Below are 13,018 nucleotides of genomic sequence, written 5' to 3'. Positions count from 1 at the left end.
CTCAACTTTCCTTCCAGATGTCTAAATTTCATCAATATTTCTTTTGCTTCTGTGGCTTCCCATTAAATTCATTTTCTCTCATAATTAGCAAAAATCAGAAATCATTTTAATGAACTTTCTGCCTAGTACAGTGATAGGTAGTAAAGTTTAGGTTATTTTATTAGTATTTTATTCATGGAATATTTGAGGAATCTAGCAAAAATATGACTACCATATTTACATGCCCTCCATCCTCCACTGTTGGGTACTATCCTGTATTCTTTAATCTTATTTCTCCTTATGCTATCTTCTAGCTATTAATGTTTAGAACAAATTACCTCATATTGTTTCTCCTACCTACTATTATTAATTTTAAGTATTACTTCAGCAACTAAAAGCTCTCTTTTAGTCAGTTCCTACCATGACATTTAAAGTATTCTCAATAGGTTTTACCCTTGGGAAGACAGTTGCTGCAAAGGAGAGGCTAGGCCTCCCTATAACTGTGCCTAAGAGCCTCCTTCCAAATGCCTCTTTGTTGCTCAGATGTGGCCCTCTCTCTCTAGCTAAGCCAACTTGAAAGGTGAAATCACTGCCCTCCCCCCTACGTGGGATCAGACACCCAGGGGAGTGAATCTCCCTGGCAACGTGGAATATGACTCCCGGGGAGGAATGTAGATCTGGCATCGTGGGACGGAGAACATCATCTTGACCAAAAGGGGGATGTGAAAGGAAATGAAATAAGCTTCAGTGGCAGAGAGATTCCAAAAGGAGCCGAGAGGTCACTCTGGTGGGCACTCTTACGCACAATTTAGACAACTGTTTTAGGTTCTGAAGAATTGGGGTAGCTGGTGGTGGATACCTGAAACCATCAAACTACAACCCAGAACCCATGAATCTCAAAGACAATTGTATAAACATGTAGCTTATGAGGGGTGACAAGGGAATTGGGAAAGCCATAAGGACCACACTCCACTTTGTCTAGTTTATGGATGGATGAGTAGAAAAATAGGGGAAGGAAACAAACAGACAGACAAAGGTACCCAGTATTCTTTTTAACTTCAATTGCTCTTTTTCACTTTAATTATTATTCTTGTTATTTTTGTGTGTGTGCTAATGAAGGTGTCAGGGATTGATTTAGGTGATGAATGTACAACTATGTAACGGTACTGTGAACAATCGAATGTACGATTTGTTTTGTATGACTGCGTGGTAGTGAATATATCTCAATAAAATGAAGATTAAAAAAATAAAAAAATAAAGTATTCTCAATGTTGAACTTTACTTTCTTTTTATACTTCAGGATATGAGACAGTTGCTGTGGATGTCATCAAGGCAGTGGACAAAAAGGCTTCTGGAGCTGGCAAGGTCACCAAGTCTGCCCAAAAAGCTCAGAAAGCTAAATGAATATTACCTATAACACCTACCACCCCAGTCTTAATCAGTGGTGAAAGAGCAATCTCAGAACTATTTGTCTCAATTGGCCATTTAAGTTTAATAGTAAAAGACTGATTAATGATAATAATGCATCATAAAACCTTCAGAAGGAAGGGAATGTTCTGCGGACCATTTGTTTTTGTGTGGCAGTTTCAAGTATTAGTTTTTAAAATCAGCACTTTATAAATGGAAACAATGACCAAAAATCTGTCACAGAATTTTGAGACCCATTAAAACAAAGTTTCATGAGAAACCTTTGTCTTCTTTTGAAAAGTCAGCCTTGAATTGCTTTGGCAAAAGACGAGTGCTCATAACCTATTTCTGGTGTTTCATCTGCTGAAATTCGATTAAGAACAATAATTTAGGTTAAACAGCTTAAGACAAATTGAGAGTTTTCACCCGCTAATTGGAGGGCTCATCACTTAAGTTAATTTACCTATTTATTAAAAAACTGGGAGTGGTTTGTTGGTGGCAACCTCAGTTAGAATGGAAAAGCAAAGGGTAATTTGTAATGTTCATAAGTTAACTTAGAAGGCCAAGTTCTGTTACAGAGGCCATGTGTTGCAAATAAAATTTTAATTTTGTGTAGTTATGTCTATATCAATAATGAGTAAATGAGTTTATTGTATCTAGGAAAAATAAAAGATACTGGAAGTTGAAAACAAAAAAAAAAAAAGCTAGTTTAAGTTAAAAATGAATACCCTGTTTATGCATTAGACAATTAAATTTACAAACCGTCTCACCTTTCTATTTCTACTCTCCTTACCACAAAGTTTTCCAAGTGTCAGATGACTACTTAAAATATATATATATTAAGTTGCTACCAAAAGAACAGAACATAAAATTTTAGTTATTCAACCTACAGTCTGTAACTTCAATAGGTACTATAGTATCTACTTACATAGATCTTCATAAGAAAAAAGCTGACAAAAAGCGAGTTTTGGCCAACATTTTTTTTTCCTCTCAGAATGTGAGCAAAAGTCTTGAGTCAAGCTTTTATAATCAGATTAAGAACAAAGTAATTTCGAGTCACCTGCTGGTTTCTAAAAGTGTCAACTTCTGCTAACTACAGCTATAATATCAATGTCCTAGATCCAATTCAGGAAATCTGTATGACTAAATGGTCTTCAAAGTCATGCAGTAATACTGCTATCACCAAGGTTAAAACAATAAATCTTCACCAATTAATAATCTTGTAACTCAGAAATAAAACAAAACAGGTGTGAAGCAGGTGTCCGCTATACAATGGTCAGACTAACCCTAACATTGATTACCTCAGAAACACTACTGAGAGAAGAAACTTAAAATTAAATGCTAAAGATGACCATCACTATTGCTGATATATGAAGTAAAAAGTTCAAAATTTTTGTTGTTTCAAGTTAATTGACAGAAAGATTCAATATACTCATAAAAGTCTGAAATCTTTTCAAATTTAGTGTTCCATTTTAGCATTTAAATCATATTCAAGGATTTTCTACATAATTTTTTCCATTTTACCCTAAAACTCATTTATATAATACACTTGAATGAAACAATTCTATTTAATGGTAGATACCAATGAAACTAATCCCATTTACTCTGAATTATATGATGTGAAAGTAACTGAAGTCACCCTTTAATTAAAATTCAGGTTCATGAATTTAATTTCCAAATTCACTTATAAAGACCCTTTCATATATACTGAAGTTTAGCAATAACAACTTTACAATTTCTTTCCATAAGACTAAAATATAGAAAAGACCAAAAAAGCTTTTCTAATAACTAAAACCCTTCGGAAATGGTACAGTGTAATATTAAATTCTATATTGTACAGCAGTGCTGTCCTACAGAAATACAATGCAATCCATGTATGTAATTTAAAATTTTCTAGTAACTCCATTTTAAAAAGTTTAAAAAAGGGTCAATTCTAATAGTAATATATTTTTTAACCCCAAAAGAACTATCATTTCCACATATAATAATATAAAACTTACTAATGAAATATTTTGCCTTCTTTTTCTGTACCAGGTCTACAAAATCTGGTGTGTTTTCATACTAGCTCATCTTAACGCATTTTGAGAGGTATTCAACTGCCACGTGGACTGGAAAGTGCAACGCTAGAGATTCTAGAACAGAGTAAGGATCCTTTACAATCTGTTGACTAACACGCAACCTCAGAATCTTCTCCACCCATACACACAAAGTGAGTTTTCAGGCAAATCCTGTGTTAAAAGTGGCTACTACAAAACCTACCAAATGGATTTTATAACCTTTTTTAAGACCCATAAAAAAAAAATGTTAAAAATCAAAACAGTGATATTACTTTTATATGGTCTACTAATCTCTCAAAAACAACAGGCAAAACAAACAAAGGCCATAAATGAAGTGCAAACTAGAAAGATATGCAATAGTCTGTTCTTTGGAAATAAACTTAATCCTAAAATGAAAAGTGGATGATATTCCCTTCTGGGAAGAAGGGAATACTAATTGTAATGACTGTTTTAAATTCACTGATCTTACTCCACACTCCACCCCATATACTAAGCACTCATTTTGCTAGACAATGAATGGTAAACTTAAAAAGCCCATACATGAAAAAATATTTTACTTCACAACAGGAGGCCAAAAGAACAGTAAGAGGAGTTCGCAGTACCTTTGCAAACTTGAAGAATGGTCTTGGATCCTTTCTAAAATATTCAATATCAAACATTGCTTGAGGATCTGGAAGGTCTGGGAAGTCTACTGCAAGGCGTGCATAAATACCATCTCTTGACCTGAAGTCAGGTATTCCACAGGAAACAGACACCTGAAATATGCATGGCATAATTTGTACAATTAAGTCTTCTACCTTTATAATTACCAGCTCTCTTACCACACAACTGAAAAAGAAAATTTCCAATTTGAAAACCAAAACTTCTTTGGGGGAATAGAAATACTACCCTATTCTAATTCTGAATAGAGAGAAAACCTAAATAAGCCAATATAATTAAATCTATCATATATTCCTAATTATAATATTGGAGATAAGGAAGTTTAAGTTCAGGCTAATTTTAAACCTTTAAGCATTTAACCAACAAACTGAAGCAACTGCAATTTGATTAAGAGAAAGGAATAAACAATTTCAACAAATTATTTTAAATAGAAAGTAGGCAAAAATTTCTATCACAGTCAAGTTTTTCCAAAGAAATGTCTCATCTGATCAGGGTTCTACTACCTCAAGAACACTAGATTTCTATATTTTCTTTAAAAACTACGTTGCACAATATTTCAATTAGAATAGATTTAGAACCTATACGTATTCTACAAATAAATCCTGACAAATCATATAGGGATTTCAGAAGTTATTTTGCTTCACAACTTTACCAGAATTGAGTCCACTTTGACCTCCAAGTAAAACAAAATTGTCTATATAACATCTGGTAGCAAAGCATCACTATTCTTGATGACCACTGAAGATTAAATATCACCCTCTCACAACTCTAAGTGTAAGAAAACAAGACTGGATTTTTCACTCCAGCAACTGCTCTAGTCACTAACACAACATGTAACATACTTTGTATTCAACACACAATACACAATAGCAACCCTAAAGTAGGTCCAATGAAAAATGTCAAATCACCCCAATCGCATCTCCCCAATTTAAAATAGAGGGAAGGCAGAGATCTGTTACCTTCTCAATACTAACTTCTTTACCTGTGAATACCAATTAGGCTCCTGGTTTCCTTATGAAGATCAAGCACATACCTAGTTTCTCCACCACACCTTTACATAACATTAACACAAGCAGAATTAGAATTCCCTGCAACTCCTTTAGGAGCTGTGGTTTAATGTTAAAAAGCCTTGCCTTAATGCCATTTACCTACTGTGCTATAAATAAACAAAAGCAAGTACTTTTAAAGACTTTTTAAAAAACTGAGCCAATTTAGTAACTGCTGCTGCACTCACCTTTTATCAGTTTCCAAACACATACACCGATTATCATGTAAGGATAAATTCTAAACCAGTGAAGTGTTTCTTAATTGTAAAAGGCATAAGAAAAAGCAAACAATCCCCCCCTTCACTAGTGTTTAATACACCTTACATACCCCAGCTCCAGTAAGAACTATTATTTTTTTGCACTCTTGCAGTAATTTCACAGCATCTTCAATCGTATTAATATCTTTTCTTTTTTTCCTTTTTGGTGGTTCTGAAAGGATATTAATAACAATCTGCCACAATGTCATATCATCCAATTCAGGTGGAGGAACTGTTTCTGGTAGTAAATCTTTAAGAATTGTTCGAGGGTCTGTGCCAATCATGAGATGTTGCTGAACAAAAGTATATGGACCTATATGAAAGGGAAAAAGGCTTAGATCAAATCCACTTCCAAGTAATTCAAAGTCATTTCCTGAAGTAACAAGTTAGCAATCCATAAGATTTTTTTGCAAGTGAAGAAGAGGCAATTTAAAGATATCCCATTCTCATGACATCCTCAGGGTTAATGCTATATACTACTTATGTTATACCTAAGTAATTAAAAGCAGACCTTAGTGTTGGACTGGCCCATTGGGCCATAAAGTATCAAGTATGTATCCTAAGGAGTCAAATTACTACCAGAATTAATTTTTTTATGGCAAAATCTAGAAGCATACACCAAAATTAGCAACAAAAGTATTTATAAAAGGGTACAAATCAGTACCCTTACCAGTCCCAAAAGCCCATATAATTAATCATTAAGAACATAAAAGGGAAAAATAAATAAAATATATTCCTAGCCTAAAAATCCACCATTTTTCCAGTAATAACCTTCAATTGGATCCTAATCTCTCATTAATGATACTGTTGAGGATTACTCATGCCCCCAAGAAAAGGCATATTCAGGTCACAATCCCTGGACCTATGGATATAGACCCATTCGTAAACAGGAACCCTGAAGATGTTAAAACATGCCAAACTGAATGAGAGTGGGCCTTAATCCAATATGGCTGAAGCCCTTATAAACAAAGGCAACTGGACATGGAGGAAACTGCAGGGGAGGGAAAGAAGCTGGAAGTCAATGAATGTAGAGGATGCCATCATGTGCACTGCCATGTGCCTGGAAAGCCAAGGACCCAAGGATCCCTGGCAGCCAGACTCAGAATGCCAGTCTTCAGGAAGCATCGCTTTGATGATGCCTTTATATTGAACTTTGTTTTAGCCAACCTATTGTATGGTATTTGTTTTAGCAGATAGGAAACTAATACATATAATGTTGATAATGTTCTGAGTATTAAGAATAATTTTCTTCAACACTGAAATTTTTTATGTTTCCTAGCTTGAGAAAACCAAAAATATAATAAATATTACAGATACTAATGAGTAACTAATCATCAATACGTTTAAATAGTTAAGCCATTTAAAACAGTGAGAGCATATTAAGAAAAAGATCACATTCAAGATGGTTATGTTATGCCTTTGATATAAAAATCTGATAGGGTTCTCTACTTCAAAATTCCCATTTCATTCATATATTTAATAAATATTTATTGAGTGCATACTATGTTCCAGATACTTTTCTAGACACAGAAAAAAACAGTAGCATACAAATCAAGGAAAATTCCCTGCCTCCATAGAGCTTATATTCTTCCTAGCACAGAAAAAATGCAATAAAAAAGATGAGTAAAATACATAGTTTGTTAAGAAGTGTTAAGGAAAAAAATAAAAGCTATGAAGTGAGTTGGCTGGGCAGTAGAGAAGAGGAGTCTAAATTTTAGATAGTGTGTTTAGGGTTTGCCTCACTGAAAAAGATGCCCTTTGAATCAAGACCACAAAGAAGTGAGGGAGCAAGACAATAACTGGAGGAAAAGCATTCCAAAAAGAAGGTACAAGTGCAAAGGAATGGAAGTGTAGGGAGGACCCGGTTGTTTGAGAAAAAGCAAAGAGGCTAGCTTCCATGGGCCTGCGCTATTTAAAAACAATAAAACAAAACACCAAACTCCCCAGAAAAAGCTAGCATTAAATCTCAACAATCTCCTAAGAACTTCACCATTAGGTTATTAGAGGAGAGAATTATATTTTTAGTTGGCATAAAAGGAAAAAATAAACAACAAAAAAAACCACTTTGTCTCTAAAGTTGCATAGATCTGAAACTGTACCTATCCGTGGCCTTGGAGTCCAGTCACTAGAGCTTGCATGTGAGGCTCTGTCATCCTCATCACTTTCACAGGAATGAAAGCCGTTGGTGATAATTTCATCATTGAACAGAAGGTTATCTGCAAAAGAAACCAAAGGTAACTCAAGACTGCTGTAACCACCTGCATCTAAAATGTATGAAGACCTATTATACATTCCCAATCTTCACTGAATAAAGCACTTAATACTTATACTGTGTATGTAATGAATGCCTACTGGGTCATCCTGAACCCCTCATGGAAGCAGTAACTTCACTCATGTTGAGGGATTCTACTCAAAAGCTAAAAGTAAATCTAGAAATAAAGTCTACTTAAAAAAACAAAACAAAACAAAACAAAAAAAGTAGGGATTTAATTAGATTGAATTTATAAACCACAAATAATGGAGTTCATGAATAATCAAAAAATAACTTATACAAGACGCTCAAATATAACCACAGCAATTTGCACTTCTAACTCTTACGTAATACTAGACAAAACAAAATACCTTTGCATTATTCGTTTCCTTTATTGAGCTTCTTGAAATGAGGGACTGCTTTACTATTTCGGTCCCCAATGCCCACACAAGTATTGATACAGATGCACATCTATCTGAGACAAAGTCCTCAGATCAAAAATATGAAAACCTCACAGATGACAAGATACATAGAAACAACGCATCTGCTTCAGGATATCAGAAAAACGCCAATTTATGTTTCAGGGTTACAAGTAAACACAGAGATTATATTTAGCCTAAAAACCATTACAAGAACACAATTAGAGAGAAAATAAAATCTATATAAAGTGCTTTAAAATACTAGCATCCTCTGTGCCCAGTATTAACTGCATCACAGAAGAGTAACGCCTTTCGAAACAGCCATGTTCTTTAAATTTTACATGCTATGCTTTTATAAAGAGCTTTGCTCTTTAAAATTTAAAACTTCAAGTTAAAAAATATAGACACTCAAAAAAAGTAATCTGCACAGGTGTCCGTTTGCAAAGGCAACCGCAAAGGTCGATCAACGGGACAGGCGAAAGTTGCAGACTTAAGTGTGCTTGGAGCAGGGGAGAGGCAAAGAAAAACAAAAATCTTTAACAAAAGCAATATGGTAAAACGGCAGGAACAGGGAGAAAACTTCTTTTAAAGCCAAGTGCGAGAGCTTCCCGGCCCAGCGGCTGCGCAAAGCGCAGGGCTTCCCAGGCGAGCCGGGGACGGAGGGAGGGAGCGAGCTAGGGAGCGAGTTCGCTGAACCGCTCCCTCAGCCGTGCCAGACGCCCCGACAGCGCGCAGCTGGGCTGAGGAGCGTGGTGGGGAGGGGGACGCCGCAGGGCTGGCTCCGAGCCCCCCGGCCTAGCCCCAGAAACCCTCACCCTCCCGCCAGGAGGGGCCCCGGAGGAGGGAGGGGGGGATGCGCAGTCCCGGCCGCCCGCGCCCTGCGCACCTCGATACCCAATCGCTGCCACCGCCTCTTCCTCCTCGCCTTCGTCGTCGTCGTCGTCGTCGTCGTCGTCGTAGAAGTCGTCGGCCGGAGGCAGCTCCCGGGATAGGCCCTGCAGGCCCGGCCTATTGTCTCCACTGGTCGCCGCGGCCGCCAGGGCCTCCCGTTCCCCGCCCGCCACCGGCACCTCCCGCCACAGCGCCGCCGCGGCTGGCACCTCACGCTCAGGGGCCGCCCCGCCGGGCTCGCCCGGTGTTCGCCCGAGGCCGGAGTCGTCTCTCCGCGGCCTCTTCCGGAGCGGCTCCCCAATTGGCGGCGACTCGGCCTCCCTCTCGGCCGTCGCCGCCGCCGCCGAGGGGGAGCCACCGGCCTGAAGGGCGAGTGCCGCCTCGTCCGCCATCTTTCAACTGCCTCTCCGGCCCTCCTCCTTCGCCGCCTCTACTCCCGTTCGATGCGCGGCACTGGCGCCCCCGCGGCTCGGACTGCGGGAGATTTAAACCCTGTCACGTGACCCGCCCCTCTCGCCCCCGCCCTCCCGTAGCTCCCGCCACCCGCGCGGGCCAGACCACAACACCGCGGATCACGTGGGGGGCGGAGGCCGAGGCTGGGCCGCGGCGTCCCCGCTCGGCTTGGGCTGGGAGGAAACGCGGCTTCCGCAGCCCGCGGCCCCGCCCCTCGGTGGCAGGAGCGACGCGCAGCTGAACTCGGCCCTTCACCGCATTTTCAGCTTCTTTTTAAGCCGTCCTCAAATGATTGCGTCCCGGATGGCTAACGTTTTGGTTCACTTCTTTCTGAAATGCACACCTGCCTGCCTCAGTCTTGTCTAAATTTAGAGAAGAGTTAAAAGTTCCTGGAAGGCGAAAAGTAATGAATCTGGCTAAGGCTTCACTCCCAGAAATACGATGGATAGTCGTTTGTTTTGGTAATGAATAAGGATAGAGACAAAAGGACACAGAAAGCACCCTCCCCACACCGGTCTGAGCTCCTTCTCGGCTCCTTTTTCCACTTGGTTTTCTCTTTAGTCGATTGCTTAATTTCCTGTCGGCTGTAGAATGGTATAGATTGTCATATCCTTTAAGGTGTGTGTCCCCTTGGAATATCCTCCCCCTGGGACATGGGGATCAACAGATCTTTCTGGTCCCAGGTTGGCCCCAAATGTGAGTGAATTCCCTTCTCTGTGCCTCGGGTTTTTTCACGTGCACAATGAGTGTGTTGGGTCAAGTCGGGCAGTATGAGGAGAACGCGAGATGTGGGCAAGAATTTGGGATTTGGGGGCCTTCCCTTCTAGCTTGAGCAATTAATTTAGCCTTTCTAAACCCAATTTTCTGATCTTTCAAATGGTAATAATACCTATTTTGCAAAATTGTGGCAAGAATTAGATAACTAGATGTAAAGTGAGGGGTACAGAGTAGCTCAAAAATATTAGTTCCTTCCCTGCTTGAAGCCCCTCTACTTTTCACTTTACCTGAGGTCCCTTGTGAAATTTCAAGACTCTCTCACTCCATGTTTAGACTTAACTAAGTACCCACATAACCCATGGCAAATCTAGAGCCAATGCTTGGTGAGGCACTTGCCTGAGCACTGCATTTCTGTCTGCTTAATATACCTTCAGGGGATTTAGTGCACCGTTCTCTAAACAGAACACTGGTGTTGGTTATACTGCCAATTACCTGCGTGCCCTATACAAGCACTTAAGCTGTTTTTTCATTCTAAAAACAACAACAAAAAATTAGAACGTAGGAAATGTAACTCAAAGGTCCATCCAGAAGTCTGAACCTCAAGTTAAAATGAGAATCTCTCCTTAAACTGGTCCTTTTTTTCATTTCTGAAAATGATACTCTCCCATTCTAGAAACCGTTAAAGCATTTGAAGTTTTCCTACAGATTGATCCCCTCTAATTGGTGACCAAATCCTGCTGTTCCTTCCCTCCTGCACTCTTACAAATTCCTAACTACTGTAGGCACCTCATCTGTCCAGACTAACCTCCTTGGCTCTGTTTTCTCCTCATCTACTTCATAACTAATTTTTAGCCACATTTGTGGAATTTAATATTTGAAATATTGAGAGTCAGTGTATCATCAGAATAGAAACAAATTCTCAGTTTTTCTTGAAAAGCTGTCTATAAGCTTGAGGACATATGCTATTGATTAATTCATTCTTTTGCATTTATTGTACCTGGAAGACACTTGTGGGTGTTTATGAATTACAAGAAATGCTATGTGATCAACATGATTGCTAGGTTGCTGAAAGGCAGAGATATGTTATACATGTGGGTAAGATAAGCAAGAGACAGAAACTGTATTAAAAGAATAAACAACTCCCAACTAGACTTCTGGCTTACCAGTGGTTGAGAACTACTTGCCTAAAATTCAAGTCATTACCTAGTGCCTATAGCCCATAAGTTCAGATTTAGTTTCTCATGTCTCCCAAGAATCTGGCTGTCTTAGTTTTCCAGGCTACTATGGCAAATGCTACATACTGGTTGCCTAAAACTAGAATTTATTGTCTTATAGTTTCAGGGCCTAGAAATTCAAAATCAAGGCATCAACAAGGCCATGCTTTCTTCTGAAATATGTAGCATTCTGGTGCCGGCTAGCTGCAATCCCTGGATTTCCTTGGTTTGCATCTCTGCCCCCATCACATGGCCACCACCAACCCCCACTGTGTCTGGTCTTCTAGTTTCCAACTTCAGGCTTCTTCCTGTAGAAAAGTTTGGCAGTTCCTCAAAAAGTTCAACACAGAATTACCAGATACCCACCAATTCCACCTCTACGTATATACCCAAAAGAACTGTAAACAGGGACTTGAACATTTATTTGTACACCAATGTCCATAGCAGCTATTGGTGCTATTTTGGCTATTATTCACAACAGCCAAAAGGTGGAAGCAACCCAAATGTCCATCAGCAGAAGAATGAATAAACAAAATACAGTATATACACGATGGCATTATTACTCAGCCTTAAAAAGGGATGAAGTTCTGATATGTTCCACTACATGGATGAACCTTGAAGACATCATGTTGTGTGAAATAAGTCAGGCACAAAGAGACAGATATTGTACCATTCCATTTATATGAAATAGCTGTAAAATGCAAATTCATAAAAAGTAGAGTACAGATTCTGGGTTGGGGTGGGGGTGGGGAATAGGGAATTAATGCATCATAGATGTTGTATTTCTGTTCGGGGGGTAATGGTAAAATTCTGAAATGGATGGTGGTTAGGGTAGTGCAACACTGTGAATGTGATTATTCTCATTGAATAGTATGCTTGGGAGTGGTTGAGATGGGAAAGTTTATGTTGTATGTTTCCACAATTATAAAAAAAAAAAAAGGATGACCAAAGGGACAATGACAATTAAATGCAAGATAAGATCCTGGACTGGATCTATTAATGCAGGAGAAAAGGCCCCAAAGGACATTACTGGGACAACTGAAAAAACTGGAATATAGCTGTAAGCTTTATATCAGTGTTAAATTTCTTGAACATAAGGTACTTGCGGTAGTTATATAAATGAATACCCTTGTTCGTAGGAAATGTACATAGAAGTATTAAGTGTTCAAAATGCTTGATGTATGCAATCTAGTCTCAAATGCTTACAAAATAGATAACATAGGTAGGTAGGTACATAGGTACTTAGGAAGGAGGGAAGAAGAGAGGGAGGAAAGGAGGGAGGAAATGTAGGCCAATGTAGCCATATGTTAAAATTGGTGGCTCTGGAAGAAGATGGTGGCACAGAGAGGAGTGGAAGCTAGTTAGTTCCCCTGGAACAACTAATAACCAGGAACAACTAGTAAATAACCTGGAATAACTGTGGGGGGAGAGACATGACTGTCCACTCATCATACATCAACCTGGATTGGGAGGAATGCCTGAGATCGCAGCATAAAATCTGTAAGTAAAAACTGCGGATGGGCTGAGAGCCCCCTCCCCTCACTGGCAGCCCCAACTGCAAAGCCTCACTGTGCTAGAGAGCGGCACTCTCTGAGCAAGCGAATATAGCTCAGCCCAGCTCCAACTGAGGTTTTAATTAACAAATATGGACTGCTCAATACAAGCTA

At 39.1% G+C, this 13,018-nt stretch overlaps 1 protein-coding gene across 3 annotated transcripts in view; it reads right to left on the bottom strand.

Moving 5' to 3' along the window:
- The window catches only part of SIRT1 (sirtuin 1), a 35,303-nt gene extending 25,871 nt beyond the window's left edge, over nt 1-9,432 (bottom strand). The window contains exons 1-4 of one of the 3 annotated variants that reach the window (XM_037804322.1): nt 8,963-9,432; nt 7,506-7,622; nt 5,478-5,719; nt 4,046-4,198 (exon numbers count right to left, since the gene is read on the bottom strand). In XM_037804322.1, coding sequence (XP_037660250.1) covers nt 4,046-4,198; nt 5,478-5,719; nt 7,506-7,622; nt 8,963-9,359 — 909 coding nt within the window. In that variant the 5' untranslated portion in view covers nt 9,360-9,432. Of the gene's footprint in view, nt 1-4,045; nt 4,199-5,477; nt 5,720-7,505; nt 7,623-8,028; nt 8,893-8,962 lie in introns of those variants that run through there. The other 2 variants (XM_037804323.1, XM_037804324.1) reach the window with 2 other exon arrangements.
- Between the last annotated feature and the right edge of the window lie 3,586 nt (nt 9,433-13,018).

This window comes from Choloepus didactylus, chromosome 15 (genome assembly GCF_015220235.1).
Source record: "Choloepus didactylus isolate mChoDid1 chromosome 15, mChoDid1.pri, whole genome shotgun sequence".
NCBI lineage: Eukaryota > Metazoa > Chordata > Mammalia > Pilosa > Megalonychidae > Choloepus > Choloepus didactylus.
The sequence above is the reverse complement of the archived record's forward strand: the minus strand, read 5'-3'. Positions and strand labels throughout refer to the sequence as shown.